The sequence below is a fragment of the Panthera uncia genome (assembly GCF_023721935.1).
Source record: "Panthera uncia isolate 11264 chromosome C1 unlocalized genomic scaffold, Puncia_PCG_1.0 HiC_scaffold_3, whole genome shotgun sequence".
NCBI classification, from domain to species: Eukaryota; Metazoa; Chordata; class Mammalia; order Carnivora; family Felidae; genus Panthera; species Panthera uncia.
Genome location: NW_026057584.1, coordinates 65,370,596 through 65,389,610, shown reverse-complemented (window position 1 = coordinate 65,389,610; position 19,015 = coordinate 65,370,596). Strand labels below are relative to the sequence as shown.

The window sequence follows — 19,015 nt, the reverse complement described above, 5'->3', positions numbered from 1 at the left end:
AACACTACAACGCCTCTGAAAAACTAAGCTACCGGGGAACCAGAGCTCCTGAAAATAGAACAAGACCTCTGTGCTAAACCTAAACAGTGTGACTACCTGCCAAAATAAAAGATTTAAATGGGATCCAGTATTTCCTACCATAGTAGACAAAATTCCCTGAGTATAATGAAAAATAATCACTTAGCATACTAAGAACTAAGAAAATCACACCTTGAAAGAGAAAAGACAATTAGTTGACACAATACTGAGATGAATCAGATGGTGGAATTATTGGAGAAATACTTTAAAGCATCCACTACAACAATGCTTCAGCAATCAATTAAAAATTATCCTGAACCAAATTAAAAAAATAGAAAATCTCTGAAGAAATAGGTTTTAGAAGAAAAAATTAAATGGATCACAGAACTGGAAAATACAATAACAGACATAAAAAACTCAGTCGATGGGCTCAATAGAGTGAAGATAACAGGAGAAAATTCATGAACTGGAGTATAGAACAATAGAATTCACCCAATCTGAACAACAGAGAAGGGGGGAAAATTGTCTGGAAAAAGGATGAACAGCTCCTCAGAGACTTATGAGACAACAACAAAAGAACCACCATTCACATCAGCACAGTCCCAGAGGGAAAGTAGAAAAAAAAGAGAGGGGCTGAAAAGTTGTTGGAAGAAGTATTGGCTGAAAATGTCCTAAATTTGATAAAATGCACAAGGCTATAATTTCAAGTAGCTGAGCAAATTCTAAACAGGATAAACACAAAGAAATCCATGTCAAAGATACACCAGTTAAAATTTTGAAAAATAAACACAAAGAAAAAAATCTGGAGGGAAATGAGTGTTACCTGTAGGGGAATACCAATTCAACCGATCATGGATTTCTAATCTGAAGTCATAGAAACCAGAAGAGAGTGGTACCATATTTCTCAAGTGCTGAAATGAAAGAACTGTCAGCCACAAATTCTGTATTCTATGAATCCAAACTTGGTGAATGAAAGAGAAATAAAAAGATGCTCAGAAAAAGAAAAGCTAAAAGAATTTACTACTAGTAGGCATATTCTTTTTTTAAAAATTTAATAATAAGGGTACCTGGTTGGCTCAGTTGGTTAAGCCTCCAATTCTTAGTTTAGGTTTAGGTCATGACCTCACAGTTGGTGGGTTCAAGACCCATGTTGGGCTCTGTGCTGACAGAGCGGAGCTTGCTTGGGATTCTCTCTCTCCCTCACTCTCTATCTGCCCCTCCCCACTCACTCTTGCACTCTCTCTCTCTCAAAATAAATAAGCATTTCTAATGAAATAAAAAAGTGTTATTTCAACATATGAAAACTATAGAAATATTAAAGTGAAATAAAATATCTTATTCTTAAAGATTGGCTGAACAAAATTCTTCAAACGGAGGAATGGATAAGAGAAAGAATGCTGGAGTATTAGGAAGGAAGAAGGAATAATGCAAAAAGCAGAAATACGGGTACATTCAAAGAATCATTTATTTCCTGAGTTTTAAAACAATATTTGATGGAACATCAATTCAGTTTTTGTTTGGAACAAAAATGATCTGATTCCCATGACAATGATACCTAAAAATGAGGAGACAAACAGATATAAATGAGAGTGAGGTTTCTACACTTCCCTCAAAGTGGTAAAATGTTGACGCTAGCGAATGGTATAATTCATATATACATAGATATAGCAATATTCAGAATGACTACTACCAAAAACATACAAGAGATACACTCAAAAACACTCTACGTAAATCAAGATGGAATCCTAAAACATGTTGAAGTTTTGTGCAGGAAAGCCAGAGAGAAGAAACAGAGAAATGACACCAGAAGAAACAAATGGAAAACAAATGATAAATGGAATATAAGTGCTAACATATTAATAATTACCTTAAATGTAAATGTTGTAAATACATCAATAAAAAGCAGATTAAAAAATGTGACCCAGCTATATACTGCTTATAAGAAAGTTGCTTCAAATCCAATGACATCGGTTTGTTAAAAGTAAAAGGATGAAAAAAGGGACTAACCTCACCAATGTGGTTAAGCACCATCTAATTCATTAGGGGACTGAATGGAACAAAAAGATGGAACAAGGGTGAATTCTCTCTCTCTGTCCTTGAGCTAGGACATTTATCTTTTCCTGCCCTTAAACATTGAAGTTTCTGGTTCTTGGGTCTTAAGATTGATTCCAGGTCTTAAACACCAGTGTCTCTCCACATTCTTTGGCCTTGGCCTTGGACCAAGAGCTACACCATGCTCCCTTCGTTCTCAAGCCTTAGGATTTGGACTGAATTATACCACTGACTTTCCTGATTCTTCTGTTTGCACATGGTATAGTGTCACATCCTCAGCTTCTTGTAATCATGTGAACCATTTCTCATAATAATAAATCTGCTCCTATAAATCTATATACAGGTATCCCTCACTTTTTGAAAGTTTGATTTGCATCACTTTGCTTTTACAAAAGACCTACGTTAGTACATGTGTTTGCCAACCAAAAGAAATCCAAATGGGATTTTCACTTTTATTAAAAAAGAAAAGAAAAAATTAACATAAAAGTGAAAATAGCATTTGTCATCCAGGCAGTGAGAGAGGCCCCACTGAGCTCCTTCCCCAGAACGACATTCAGCATCTCAGCATCAAACCATCAAACCACCATACCTTTCAACTGTGTTTGTGAGTATCCATACTTTCTGTCTTGATATATTTTATGTATCCATTAGCCAATTGTGTCCTAAGGTGTCATAAAAGCCTAAGAGGTTATTTTTTAGTTTGGGGAATCATAATTTTTTTCATAAAAATTAGTGGTAGTTGTTTCTTTAGTTCATGTAAGCTTATAAAAGGCTTCATAGGAACACTCTACTTTTGGATAGTGGGTGATACCTGTGCATGCTGTTAGTTTTGTTTTTCTGGAAAGCTCTGATTGTTATTCTTTTAAGGATAAAGAGAATCTTGTTTATCTCTAAATTGTTGTGTCCAATACCTAGGGGTGCTCAGCAGAATGTTCTGAAAGGAAAATGGGAGGGAGAAAAGATGGAGAGAATGATGAAATTTTGCATGATTGGGGAGTCTGAACTCCTGGATCATTTGAAGAAGTTAATCTCATGTGATCTAGACTAGAATCCAGGACTAGGGGTATTGTGTCACCTGGGTGGTTAATAAACTAGCTGGAATTGAAAGAAAATCCTTTGAGCTCATATGTGATTTTGGAGTCTATGAAGATAAGAGGTTCACTTAAAGACGAGGAGATGAGTAAGTGTCCCACCCTGACAGTATTAGATTCTCTAACATGAAAGATGAAAATCCCCACCTTGAGAGTAAAGACTCAGTCATTCACTGGAGCTCTTCATTGACTGCTAGAATTGAGAATGTGGACCTGGAGTCTATGGAAAGAACAGTTGAGGAGAGAGTTCAAGAACCAAAGGACAAGGGGCACTTGGGTGGCTCATAGGTTAAGTGTCCGACTTCAGCTCAGGTCATGATCTCATGGTTTGTGGGTTTGCGCCCAGCGTCTGGCTCTGTGCTGACAGCTTAGAGCCTGGAGCTTGTGTCTCCCTCTCTCTCGACCCCTCCCCAGCTCATGCTCTGTCTCTCTCTGTCTCTCTTTCTCTCTCAAAAGTAAATAAACATTAACACAAAAATTAAAGCAAACAAACAAACAAAAAAGAACCAAAGGACAAAATAAAGCCTGTCTGGCAAGGGATCAGGATGCCCAGATAATTCTCTTCCAATGTTCTATCCAGATTCAGATTTTGAATCAGCACAGAGCCTGACGTGGGGCTTGAACTCACAGACCATGAGATCATGACCTGAGCTGAAGTCTGACACTCAACTGACTGAGCCACCCAGGCTCCCCAATGGACTCCTTTTCTTAAAGATGTCTGTGCTGATTACAGTTACCTTCTTCTCTAATTGATAAAATCTTTCTTTTTCATTAGGGGCCCACTTTACTAACTCATCTTTACTAAGTAAGAACCCACCATTATTTCCTGAATACATATTGCAATTTACAATAGTATAAAAATTACCATATATTATAATTAGCTGTGTAGTTATGCTTTCCCCTTCTAGTAAGTTCTCTAGTCTCATATTTGTCTTTGTATGTATGTACGTACATATGAATATCTATCTAGACTCTGGGCTTACCTCTAATATCTAGCATATAATAAATGTTGAATGAAAACACTTCTATAGTAGTTTTATCTCTTGTGTCTTTCATTTTTCCAGAGGTTGTCCCTTTACCACAGAAGAGAGAGAAGGTGAGAGAAAGAGAGAGAGAGATGGCAAGAGAGAGAAAGAGACCTTATCTCTCTACAACAACTTAATTCATCTTAAACTTCTGTCTATAGCTAGGTCATTTATTATAAGACAGTTATTAACCATAGTGGTTACATATTAATGCTCAGAAACTAGACCTGGTTTGGGGTTCTGGCCTTGTCACTTACAAGTTCTGTGCCATACAGAAGCTCTTACAACCCTTCTAAGTCTATTTTGTTTATCTATAAAAAGAAAATTATTACTTAATGAGTTATTGTGAATGCTCAGTTCATGCATGATAAATACTTAGCACAAGCTGGGCATAAAATAGTCTGCTCAATAAATGGTAGTAGCTATTTCCAGTATCTTTAAAATCATGTTAAAGTGCATTATATTTATTAAGGAAGCAGAAAGAAAAGTTTAAAGAAGCACACATTGGTAAATCATAGCACACTAACCAATTTAATTTCAGCATTATCCTCCAAAAAGCAAATTCTAGTTAATACTGAGATATATCTGACTTATTTTATGACTTTGACAGGAGGAATGTCAATGTGTAAGGGTCTCTGCTAAGCTTACTAACATTTATTTTACAAATTTTTGTGAATCCAAAAGAAGCACAAGTTCTGCCAGTTTTAAATTTTGAACCTAAATGAATAAGCTTTAATGTTAGGCTCATTTTAAAAGTTGGTGTTATACACACTAGACAACCTGACTTACCAGAGGGGAAAAAAACAAAGTTTAGTGTGGTTAACATGTTGTATTTATTATTTTGTATATTATCTAAAAAGTAGAATATATTGTAAGACTTATTTAAAAAATAATTATTTACACAATTTTTGGAAGGTTAGTAGCAAACATGGTTTACAAGTAAAAGATCTAATTTTCAAACCAAAATCAATTAATGGTCTTGCATTTACAGAAGCAAATTAAGATTCAGCTTAAATATCTGAAGCAGTTTTTACATAAAGCATTTCCAAGAAATAGAAAACTAAGACATTTAGATAAAGCACCAGCTGTCACCATGTCACCAAGTAAATGCTAATTCCTCACTAGTCACCATCCGATGATGAAGAGCAGAGGACAAAGGGAAGGAACACTTCTAGAAAGAAAGAGAACCCTGAAATTACATTTACTTAGGGGTTCCTCCAAAGGCATCTTGGTCAAGTTAATACATTTCTGAGGAGCAGAAATAGATTATAAAGTTAAGGCTCAAGATCATGCATTCATAATAAAATACAATTACTGATATTTAAGTGATATTGAATGTCATACAACATATTTAAAGTTTGTCACTTACATCAACAATATGCATATTTTCTTTCTGAATCCTTTGGGATTTTGTGGGTACACTGTAATCAATCGTAATACAAATGGAACAAATATCAGAATCTTGAACTACATGGATATGAGTGGCTGCATTTTTATGATTATGTCAAAGACCAACTATTTGTGTCTATCTTTTAAAGATAATTTCAACTGTGAAAATTAATACTTAGGATTTTCAAGCTTTTCAAATATAAAAACATTTTACAGAATGTGTGATAAGATTAAAAACAGCAAAAAAAAAACTTGGAAAGATAAATGACAAAGTAAAAACTAATCTGCATACGCTAATGTTATACAACACCACCAACAACAAACTTATACTTTAATCTATTCAAAGTCCTCACAGTTTCAGTGATTGCTGTCTTCCTCTAAGTTATAGAGAACCATAAAGTCAGTGAAAAGTATTTCAAAGTGGCCACAGTTTCCCAATTAAAGATCAAGACACTGCAAAAATCCTTAGACATAATGGTAACCCCGACTCTTCGAATTCATATTATGACTTTAATTTGCCAGCTCTTACTACTCAATGTTGCATTATGGCTAAATGGTAAAAATACATCAGTGTTATGATAGATATGAATCTACTAACAGTTTCTATATTGTATCGTTTTAGTAAATGTATACTTTTTAAAAAAGCATAAATGAGAAAAAAATGAGAAAAATGTAGGCCATAACTATAGTTCCCTTTGCACTTCTTATTCTATGAATCCATTCTGTTGAAGAACTAGAGCTTAGGTAGAAGTAGCCAAAAAGATGAAAAACCAGGAATCCAAAAACAATTAAGCAATATTAATTCCTAGTACCGAAAGAAAGAAAGAGAGAAAGAAAGAAAGAAAGAAAGAAAGAAAGAAAGAAAGAAAGGAAGGAAACAAAAACAAAAACAAAAACAAAAACAAAAAACCAAAACCAAGGCTCCAGTTAACCAAAGTGGCTTGAATCAGCCCAAGACTATCTGTGGTTGATCTCAAAGGCACTTTCTAAGACCTGTCCTTTCTCTTCCCCAGTTGACATCCGTCTGGCAAGTTTATGATTTAACAGCTTGCAGCACTGTGTTTTTATTAACACTACCCGACATTAAGAAAGTACTTGTTTATTTGTAACTAAGTCCTCTTAATGATGATTTGAATCCCATCAAGTTAAAGTAGACATAAAGTATGCAAGAAAGCTACTCATCTCTACCATCACCTCCTCAGTCCTCTAGATGAAACACACACCATAAAAGCCACATAGAGAAAACAAGCATTGAATTATCAAATGGCAAATTTAACCCATTTAACTCACTAAAGTGATTCTAAGGGCTTATCTTGGTTAGACTCAGTATACAAAGGTGAAAGTCAACTTGACATGGAGTCTTGTGAGCACAAGCTTAACTTCCATGGGTTGTAAACAATTGATTATTAAGTAAAATCTTTACTTCTCTGATCTTCATTTTTATTTCTGATTCAAACTTCTAACATTTTTAGAATATGTGAAAAAGGTGAAAAAAGGTGGCAAGTGGGATTAGATTTGGCTTTGAATAGTTAACTTTTCTTCAGCTTTGTCAAAATAAGCATTTTCTGTGGTAGCTTGATCTTCCTTGTCATCATCTATCATATGAATGTCTGATGTATTTTTGTCATTTTGCCTCAAGCGGTAATTTTTATAAGCACGCTGAATTATGGTTGCTGAGACTGCCTCTTGTTTTCGTTTCAGAGTAGTTGTAATTGGTTCATACATGATCTTAAAAGGGTTGGCTAATGCAAACCCTGATTCCATCTCTGAAATAACTTTCTCCATCCTCACATCTGTACCCATAACTCGTTTAGTTAAAGCAAGTAAGATGTCAAGGCAATGAATTCTGTCCCCAGCAGCCATGGGAAGATCCATGGCAACGAGCTGGCCCTTGTTTGGTTTTGCCATAAAAAGAGGAGGGTCAAGAGCAGCTGCAAGATCTGAAAGCTTGCTAGAGTCTATGTACTGGGTCCTATCAGGGTCAAACCTCTTCCATACCTGAAAGAATTTCTTAAAATCATCTTCACTTAATGTCTTGGCTTTTTTCTTAGAAGCAATATTTAAAAATTCCATGACAGCAATAATGTACATGTTTACAATGATCATCCATGATATGAAGATGTAACTAACAAAATAAATAATCCCAACAAAGGGATTACCACAATCTCCTCTAACCTGAGTCCCAGGGTTAATTTTATCAGGATCACAGTCTGACCATTTACTGTTGAAAATTGCATTAAGCATCCCATCCCAGCCAGCAAATATCGTAACTTGGAAAAGACAGAGCATACTGCTGCCAAAGGTTTCAAAGTTGGCCACATCATTAATTCCAAATTCCTTTTTAACATAGGCAAAATTGTACATCCCAAAGATGGCATAGACGAACATGACCAGAAAGATGAGAAGACTGATGTTCAACAATGCTGGGAAACATAGCATCAAAGGAAGCAGCAGGTCACGGAACACCTTTGGTCCTTTCCCAGGACGTAGGATGTGGATGATCCGTGAGAGTAGTATCAGTTGCACAACAGAAGGAGGCACAAGGTAGTATCCTACCATCAGAGGCAGAAATAGTCCTTGGTGTGGGAGAAGATAAAACAGGTAATAAAACTATTTAAATATGATTGTATTTAGAGGAATATAAATTATTTTACATTCCATTTTGTCTATATGTTAAGATCATTTTATTAATCCTTCCCATATAACAGAATATATTGAAAGTGGGGATTAGCCAAATACTCATTGTGGCAATTTTCAGGGTATCTAGCAAAATTTGGAAGATAATTATTTGAATCATCATCTTATTATGCCATTATAGATCAACTAATTCTGGAATCACAGATGCCATGATTCCATAATACAAAATAGTAATCATATTCTTTTTTTTCTGATTGCAGTTGGATAAATAAATTTAGCTCAATCCAGCCTTTATTGGACATCTAGTATAAAGGTGTCAATGCAAAATGCAAAGATGAATGACCTGACTTCTGTCCTCAAAGACCTTATATTCTAGAGAGTAGAGGTAGACATTTAAAGTAATTATAATGCAAGGCAGAAAGACCTAGTTGATAAATATAATTACAAAAATGTCTGGCATTCAGTGATTCACAGATTATAATTTATTTATTTCATAAATAGTCTTTGGGTTCTTAGCGGCTTTAAACTGAATTAAATAAATGAGTCTTGGCCTAGAACTATTTTTGTAGCAGTTGTGGGTAGATGAGGGAGTGAGAGCTAGAACTATACAATTACAATTACCATAAAAGTATAGGGGATGTCCTCTGCAAGTACTGGAGAGACCGTGGTTCATTTTGAGTTGAGAAGATGGGGAGGGGAAAATTCCATGAAGTTTCTAAATGATATGGTATATTTGTTGAATCTGGAATGATCAGGTCTCATATTTCTGTTCAACTTGATCACTGTCCATAACCTTCTCTCTGACATTCTACCTTATCTATACCTTCATTTCCACAGTGTATTAGTGAATCTTCTGCTCTGACCCAGATTTTCATTTTTCCTTACAATCTTCCAAATTCCTCCATTTTGCCAGAGGTATCCCCATTTATTTGTAGATAATTTTTTCTACATCCTCATCTTAGATTTTGTTCACCTCCTTTCTTATCTAAAATCTGACTCTATCTTGAAGACAGTATCTCCCTTGGAATGTTCTCAAGTGTAAAGAGCTCTTTCTTCCCCACTCCATATTTCTCAGAGTAGAAAAATGGAATGACCAAGCATCTTTCATTTTTTTCCAATGCGATTTCCAGATGCTTCAAGTCAATTTTATAAAAAAAAAAAAGAAATTTCTGTCCTGACACATTGTGGATCATGCCAATGAAATATGATACTATTGCCGACCATTACTTGGTTCTATGATATTCCTCCCCCCTTATTCATATTCATTGGAGACTTTAGTACTTGGCTCACTGTCACCCTTTCCACCCCAACACTTACCATCCACAATTCATTGAAAGGCCAGTCTCTTGGTCTTTGACTTTCTTAACTGTAATCTCCATCGTTTTACTTTAGTCACATGCAGCTATAGCTACATTCTGGACCCAGGATATTTCACCTTCTGAGATTTCATATTCAAACAGCTTTCTCTCTGACTGTGATTTCCTCTCCTTTGAGATAGCTGATTCAGTAGCTCTGACTTTAATCCCAAAGGCCCCTTCTTGCCTTTCTTTCAAGCTTCTTGTACCTGTCTATCAATAGTTGAACTGCTTCTATTACCAAATGAATAAGCTGAATTTTTTGGAATCACAATTGAGCAAATAGTTTGTCTACCTTTTCACTAGTGACTGTATAGAATAGTGCTTGACACAATAAATATCTAAATATTGTCTCTCATGGAGCTTATATTCCAGTACGTATCTTATGGGGAGGCAGACAAGAAACAAACTTTTCCCTGCTTAAAACATTTTTATCCTAGAATCTTTACTTGTCTACCCCTATTCAATATGTCTCTATTTAGATTTTGCTTCATCCAGGAAATTTGACCTCTGACCTCTACTTATTGATAGGTACTCCCCTTTCTTGTGCTGCTGTAACACCACGTGCTTCTTTCTTTATCATAACCTTAATAGCACAACATTAAATATGTACTGTTTAATCATCTGAATCCCTTACTACATTGTAAACTGTGCCTACAGGGATTATGCCTTCCTTATTTACTACTGAATTCTTTGGGTATAGCATAATATCTATTCAAATATAATTGTTAAATAAAAGACTGAGATCCCCAAAGTAAGAGAAAACTGGTGACAAATTCATTAAAGCCTAACACTCTAGTATTGTGAAAGTTGTAAACAGTTTTGGAAATTAAAAAAAAATAGGGAACTTGAAAGGTTATATCATGTTAAGACATAAAGCTCCTTCTAGACACATTCTAGAAAAATAATGTATGTGATATACTGAAGGGGTAATTAAGCATTTACCTGGTAACCTCTTAATTGAAGTCTATGTATTAATTCAACAAGTATTTTTTAGTATCTTATAGCTGTCATGTGTACATGTATGAATGTAAAAATACAAGCCATTGCTATTGGAATAAAAAGGGTCTCTATCTGTTTTGCCTACTAAAAGACTATATCTTGGGACATATTTAGTATAAGAACTTGCCTGAATTAGTATTACTATAAAAGAAAATCTAACTAAACAAATTCTTACCTGTAACAGAGAAAATAACTACCATAAAATCAAAAATGTTCCATCCCACGGTGAAATAGTTACAACGAAAAGAGATGAGCTTCAGTACACATTCTCCCGTGTATACCATAACAAGAAATAAGGTAATCCAGTAGAGAGCAGTGTCCATTTCTGAACTCTGTTCATCACTTTGTATCATAATGGTCATTGCTTGGAAACAGATAAGAACCATAATGAAGACATTAAAAACTTGGCTTGTTACCAAGTCAAACATGAATCTTTGGAACTTGTTCTGTGTGTAAAAAAAAAAAAAAAAAAAAAAAAGGTGGGTGTAATAGCCTTATTAGTAGGATATATACATACACATATAGTCTTTACGTTTATAATTTACCTCCCAGCATAAACAGGAAAATAAGTGAGTACCTAAGTTTTTGTCAAACTAGAATTCTAATGTATAGTCAAAACAAACAAAAAGATCATCAAAACCTTGTTAAGGAACATATTTTTAAATTTTGTCAAAAGCATTTGTGGAGAATTTAACATTTTTTAAAATGTTTATTTATTTTTGAAAGAGAAAGAGAGAGAGAGAGAGAGAGACAGAGCATCAGCGGGGGAGGGGCAGGGAGAGAAGCAGAAACCGAAGCAGGCACAGAGCCCCACCTGAGGCTTGAACCCATGAACCACAAGATCATGACCTGAACCAAAGTCAGACACTTAACCGACTGAGCCACCCAGGCACCCTGCATTTGTGAAGAATTTTAAAAACACATATTCATTTTAAAAAGAGAATGTATGAAATAAACTTTTTACGAAGCTTCGAAAACAAATCTAGATGTTTTCTTACTCTTGGGCGACGTATTGTTTTTTGAGAGTCCTCATGCAACAGCCCCCTCAGTGCATGGTATTGTCTCTTCTGTTTCACTGTTATAAAGATATTTGAGCCTCCCTGGTAAAGAAATGAAAGAAAAAGATATTAAAATCACATGAATCTAAATTTCACCTTTTGTCAATATACATTTTGGAAAGCTTGGTAATTACTGATTTAACCTTTTATAAAGGTCTTAAAGGCAATGAACTAAATCACATTTAACCATGTCTGATTTCTGCACACAAATCCATACCAAGCACATGTAGAATATATGGTAATGACTGATATCAATGATCTTTTGGTGCACTTTCCTGTGGGTAGTCTACTCTTTTTTAACTTTTCAGTCTACTGAGGCCTACCTCATGTTAAGCAGAGACAAAGGAGAAACAGTGGGGGATAAAGGGAAAGGTTTATCAAGAAAAACTGAACTCAAAAGCTAAGGAAAAATTGGTTTGTATCTTCTAATAACAGGAAAAAAATATAATTGGGCATTTATGTGTTTTTATAAGTTCATATATTAATTTACTAAATAATACTTTCAAAAGATATTTTTTATACTATTAATCCAACAGCACTTTGTGCTTACTTCTTCATAGTACCTTTTAGAGCTTTTCATCTTTGTGTTCCTAGTACTAAGTATCTTATACAAAATATATAAAGTGAATAAGAGGTAAATGGTTAGTGTGTTAATCTAGAAATTAGGGATTGTTACTGCCCTAAGTCAGGACTTAGTTACTTAAATTTGATAGGGGTCACCGGTTTGAAGCCCAGGAGCAAATCCTGGAATGTTATCCCACTGGATTGATCCCAAGAAGCTGAAGCTTCCAGTCAAATGGGTATTTGATCATTGATCTTCTAATCCCATTTGATTAGTGGAGGCTGAGATCAGTTTATCAGATGCTGCACATGACTAAACTTTGATGACATGGCTGAAAACAGAATTTCAAAACTAGACTATTCTTTTGATTTTTTAGAAGGCTTTCCTATACCTCTAGAAAGTAGGTCTCTGTGGTTAAAATAAGCAGATTTAAATGACTTTTGAGGCCTTTGCATTTGCAGAAGCCTTGAAGGCCTTTGTGTGGAGGTGGGATCATATGGGTTTTTCATTTCTGTCTCTGAATTGTCCCTTACTGATTTCAAGCACTGCTATTTAGGACATGGGGTTAGGATTTAGGATACCCCCTACTTCTAGCAGAAAAAGCTACTGCACTGACAAAGATGTCTATGCTAGATATGACTCTGAAGGCTTTGAACATATCAGAGAGTAAAAGAGTGTAGCTTATTTTTCTTGAACTTCTTCACCTATTTGTGCAGATGTACCACAATATTACTTGTTGGTCAGCATGTCATTATTTACAAACATATATATATATAGAAACACCTGCAATTTTTAACCTTTTAACTTGTTTGTTTATATTTCAATATATAAAACAATGTAAAGATGAACATTTTAGCAATATTTATCAATATGCAGGAACATCAAATTTTTTTAATAGATAAGCACCAAATAAAAATTACATTAAGCTGAATCCAAAACCAATTATTTGAAGCAGGACATTCTTATAAATGTGTTTTCTCAGGTATTAATGAACAAAGAATATTTATACTTATCTTTATTTTATGCTTGTTGAAATTAGCAATAATAACACCGATCAGCATACTCAAAGGAAGAAATAATCCAATAACAATAAAGCTGATAAAGTAATAAGACATGTAGATGTTGTCTTCAAAATTAGGTTGCTTATTTACCTAAAAGTTAAGTTAAAAAATAATCAAAATAAGACAGGGCATAGTGGATTTTTAGGGCAGTGAAAATATTCTGTATGATATTGTAATGATAGTTACATGTCAGTCATTACACAATTGTTCAAACCCATATAATGTACAACACCAAGTGAACCCTCAAGTAAACTCTGGACTTTGGGAGATTATGATCTGTCAATGTAGGTTCATCCGGGGTAAATGTACCATTCTGGTAAGTGATATCAATAACAGGCTATGCATGTGTGGGGTCAAGTGGGTATAGGGGAAATCTCTATGCTTTCCTCTCAATTTTGTTGTAAACCTAAAACTGCTCTAAAAAGTAAAGTCTTTAAAAATAAAAATAAATTAAAAAGTGAAAAATAAGCAAAATATTGATACTAATGCTTTAAAACATAAGATTTATAAAACAATTTACAACAGGAAAATCCAACAATTCTACAGAAGTAATATTTTCTCTTAGCTCGTTAGTGAAAGGATATCATTGCTTTGTTTATTTGGATTTTAAAATTTATTGCATTGGTTTAACCATTGTTATGAAGTCTGATAATCCTTCAAATGGGCTTATTGGGGTTCAACCACTGTACATAATCCTGGAAGGATTTCGTTTTCTGTGAAATGTTCAATTTGAAATGTATTTAATTTCTGTCTACTATAAGCATTCACTCTGATCATGTTATCTATTCTATTATTGTTGGTACCCTCTTCTTGAATTGTAAAAATAACTTTTCTTGAATTTTAACAATGGTCGTAAGATTATATTATACTTACACCAGTAGAATCAACTGCTGAATTCATAATGGTGATCCATCCATTAAATGTTGCCTGTAAAAATGGCATGTATTTAATTCTTATGGAAATCTTAAGCTTTGTTTCAAATAAAAAGTGAAACTCAGTTTGTTATTAATACAGTAAAACATTTGATTACTAAGGCTGACCACATTTCAATATACCCTGTAATTGAGACCTTTATCATTTTCATTGTTGCATTTCTATTATCTGTTAACAACTATTTAACAACTATTTATTTTTACTTAGCTTAATTGTAGTAGTTTTACTGTAGTTGATAACAAAATGTTGTAAGATAGTATAAATAGAAAGAGAGAGAGAGAGAGAGAGAGAGGTAGATAGATAAATGATAAATAAATACACATTGCCCAAGTGTCATTGTTAGTGGTAACTGCTATTTATGTGCTTTTCTATTGGGGTGGTAAGACAAGAATGAATGATTTATCTCCTCACTTCTGTTAGATGGTGGGTGACTGAGTAGCCATTCCTCATAGCACTGAGTAGAAACAAAACAGTAGTAACTTTAGTTGTACCAAAAATTGTGACCCTATTACCTTACCAGTGATGGTGGAAATAGGTTTGGCCAGTACCTGCCATCTCCCCCGTCAGTCCTACCTTCATCTTCACTTCCTTCTCCCAGGAAAGCAGGGTCTGCATTTCACTTTCATCTTTCCAAATGAGCCTAGTGTAGTATGTTGCATAACATGTATTTTAAATAATTGCTAAAATATGTTATAACCAACTCTAGTAATCATTCACATTTTGTCCATTCACATTTGTCCACATTATGTCCACCTATAATATGCACGGACATCTAAAAACACTGATAAAAAGTAAAAAACATCAAAAGTGAACTTACTACTTGAAGCAGTGAAAGGAAACCATTTCCAACATTATCAAAGTTCAGTTTTGCATTCTCCCATTGCATGGATTCATTAAACACAAGGCTTTCACACTGACTCTTATTCATGACTTCAGATATAGGAAACCTTTCTCCACTTGTTGGGTCAATGCATTCATAGAACGTGCCAGCAAATAAGTACACTCCTATGATGCTAAAAGCCAGCCAGATCATTAAGCAGACCAGAAACACATTCAAAGCAGGTAAAGTTGTTTTTATCAAAGCTCTCACAACCACCTGGCATATAAAAAACAAACAGGTAAACTTTAGGTAAGAAATGTGAAATCACTTTAGTTGAACTAGAAATACTAAATGTAATGTCATATTGAAATAACAAAAACAGGTCATCTCTAAAGATTCAATAGGCCAGCATGCCAGTATTTGAATTACCTAAACTATAAATTTCAATTAAAAATATACATTAAAAATAGACAAAAAAAAATTTGAGATAGTCTCAAAATAGTTGTACTAAAAAAATCATGAAAAAGCAACTGCGTTGATTAGTAAAATAATTATTTCACTGATTTAACACATTTATCAGCTTCCTGTATTGGGCCAGAAATGGGCAAGACAACTGAACCTGTGTGTATGTATGTGTACATATTATCTAGAAAGCATATAAAATGAGAAATAAAGGCCTAGATCTAAGTCTGGGTGATTCTAACTTTAGGGAGGATTAACCTACAAAGCAGACACTGAAGTGGCAGGGGAAATACGAGGAGGACCAAGAGACTGTAGATCAATGAAATAAAGGCAAGAGACTATTTCAAGAAACACTGAATGGGCCTCTGCACCCTGCAGAGTCACAAACCTCCTCACTGTACCACTCTATGTCACTGGTGAGCCACTCCAGAGCAGGAAGTTTGGGAAATAAATCAACCACTTGAATTTGATTAATAGTAATAGTCTGGAATCACCATCTCCATTTCCTCAACTCCCTTCTCTCTTGAATATTATAATCAGATTTTATTCTTATCACTCCACTATAGCTGTTATGGCAAATGTAAAGCATTTCCTATAACCAACAGAAATATTCATTCTTGGTACATATCTTTCCTTTAGCATTTACACTTTTGATTCATTTCTACCAACCTCATCTCTCTCTCTCTCTCTCTCTCTCTCTCTCTCTCTCTCTCTCTTTTTTTGTGAAGACCACTGATTCTCTTTTCTACCATTCTAACCTTCCCTTCCCTTAGCCATTACTGGATACATACCCTTTTTGTTGTACTTTTTTGCTGATATCCCTCAGTTTTCTGGACTTGAATAAATATTTTAACTTTTAATTGTGCTTTCAGTAACACTTTATTCCTAAAACTAAGTCACAGATCCTTTGTTGGCATTTTGGATATTTTGAGAAGTCCACTGATGACTCTAATGAAAAAAATGCTATCCCTATCAGAAAATACACTTATGTAAGAATAAAAGTAGTAGATACTGTTGATACAAATATTTCAGTAGTAAGAGTACCCAGCCCCTGGAGTTTATTAAATACATAAAACATTAATTTTGTAATCATGTGGCTTCCTTATATATTCAATGGTATGTTTTCAGAACTCATTCAACTACAGAACTTCCAGAGGTTGAGATGAAGCTTAAAGATCTGGATCTGCAATAGAGCAGAATAGAGTCCAGAAATAAACCCATGATGACATGGTCAATTAATCTACAACAAAGGAAGAAAGAATATACGGTGGGAAAAGACAGTCTTCAATAAATGGTGCTGGGAAAACTGAGCAGCCACATGCAGAAGAATGAATTTGGACCACGTTTTTATACCATGCACAAAAATAAACTCACAATGGATTAAAGACCTGATTATGAGTCCTGAAGCCATAAAAATCCTAGAAAAAACTATAGGTAGTAATCTCTTTGTTGTTAGCCTTAACAACATTTTCTCTTCATTTTCTGTCTCTTCAGACAAAGAAAACAAAGGCAAAAATAAACTATTACACAAAAAAACTTTTGCACAGTGAAGGAAACCATCAACAAAATGAACAGGCAGACTCCTGAATATGAGAGAATATTTGCAAATGATATATCTGATAAAGGGTTAGTTAATATACAAAATATATAAAGAACTTCTACATCTTAACATAAAAAAACCCATAAGCAATCCAATTAAAAAATTGGACCTCAATAGCCAAAGACATTCAGAAGGCTAACATATGAAAAGAGACTCAACATCACTAATCATTGGGGTAATGCAAACGGAAACCACAATGAGATACCACCTTACACCTGGCAGAATGGCTAGTATCAAAATGATAAGAAATAACAAGTGCTGGTGAAGATGTGGGGTGGGGAAACCCTTATTCACTGTTGGTGGGAATGTAAATTTCTGTAGCAACTATAGAAAATTGTATGGAGGTTCCTCAAAAAATTAAAAATAGAAATAGTACATAATTCAATAATTCTACTTCTGGATATTTACCCAAAGAAAATGAAAACACTAATATGAAAGTATATATGCATTTCTGTGCTTACTGCTGCATTGTTTACAATAACCAAGATATGGAAGCAACCTAAGTATCTATGAACAGATGAATGGATAAAGAAGATGCTGTATATATAAACAATGGGCTATTACTCAGCCATAAAAATGAATGAGATCTTGCTATTAGCAACCACATGGATGGGCTTTGAGAGTATTGTGCTAAAAGAAATAAGTCAGACAGAGAAAGACAGATACCATATGGTTTCACCTATATGTGGAATTTAAAAATAAAACAAGTGAACAAACAAAACCAAACAGAACAGACTCATCTATACAGGAAACAAACTAGTGGTTATCAGAGTGGAGAGGGGTTGGCAGTGGGTGGAGGGGATTAAGAGGTACAAACTTCCAGTTATAGTAAGAATATTTCTTCTCCAACACCAGCAATGCATTTAGGGAATAGGTTGATCAGGACTAATTCCTGTTATAACGAGTTGATCACAGATTCATATGAATTATAAAAATATTACTATCAGTCATGTACTTACATATATATTAAAGTATAATTAATGTACTTAATACATGTATTTATGTATGCATATGTGTATATATAAATATCATATAAAGATTATGCTATTAAAATTTCTGAAACATATATTTTGGTTTAAAATACTTTAAATTACTTATATTTCTATTTGTTTATAATAATCATCTATAATTATCTAAATTTTGAGATTAAAACAAGTATCCATGTTTTTGCCAAGTGAAAAGATCTTAAGTGTTATGGTTTATTAATATATGGCAGTTTTTTTTTTTTAATTTTTTTTTTCAACGTTTTTTAATTTATTTTTGGGACAGAGAGAGACATAGCATGAACGGGGGAGGGGCAGAGAAAGAGGGAGACACAGACTCGGAAACAGGCTCCAGGCTCCGAGCCATCAGCCCAGAGCCTGACGCGGGGCTCGAACTCACGGACCGTGAGATCGTGACCTGGCTGAAGTCGGACGCTTAACCGACTGCGCCACCCAGGCGCCCCAATATATGGCAGTTTTAATGTAATATATAATATATGAACTATAAGAAAAATACACATCAAACATAAATAATTTTCTTACTGGATCCTACCTACACTGAATATGTGATATTCTGTAATATTATTCAAGTAGGCAGATTAATGATAAATAATCTATATAAATAAAAAAATCAAGAAAACAGATGTATGGTTATGAAATAAAAGATAAAACTAGACTTTTTTTCCCATTTCTGCACATAGCTGATGACAGTATTTTACATAATTATACTATTTGTGGTGGCCATAAACTGTTTGCTCCATTAAGTCGAGCCATTTGGGGTGGGTTTCCATTGTAGGCACAAAAGATTGAACACTGGTTGTTTTATGTGGCTTTACCTGTTAGCTTCCCTTACCTTGTTCAAAAGAGGTTTAATGTGACGGTGAGGGAGAGATGACAAGAATTCATAATTTGTAATGCGTGACTTGAAAACATCAATTTATTTTAAAATTCAAACTTTTATTCAGTA

General features: G+C 34.3%; 1 protein-coding gene across 1 annotated transcript in view; it reads right to left on the bottom strand.

The window, feature by feature from the left end:
- Positions 1-4,792: 4,792 nt before the first annotated feature.
- The window catches only part of SCN7A (sodium voltage-gated channel alpha subunit 7), a 79,733-nt gene continuing 65,510 nt past the window's right edge, over positions 4,793-19,015 (bottom strand). The window contains exons 20-25 of the mRNA XM_049615549.1: positions 15,001-15,279; positions 14,124-14,177; positions 13,203-13,340; positions 11,568-11,672; positions 10,745-11,015; positions 4,793-8,151 (exon numbers count right to left, since the gene is read on the bottom strand). Of these exons, the coding sequence (XP_049471506.1) occupies positions 7,085-8,151; positions 10,745-11,015; positions 11,568-11,672; positions 13,203-13,340; positions 14,124-14,177; positions 15,001-15,279 (1,914 nt within the window). The 3' untranslated portion in view covers positions 4,793-7,084. The remainder of the gene's footprint in view (positions 8,152-10,744; positions 11,016-11,567; positions 11,673-13,202; positions 13,341-14,123; positions 14,178-15,000; positions 15,280-19,015) is intronic.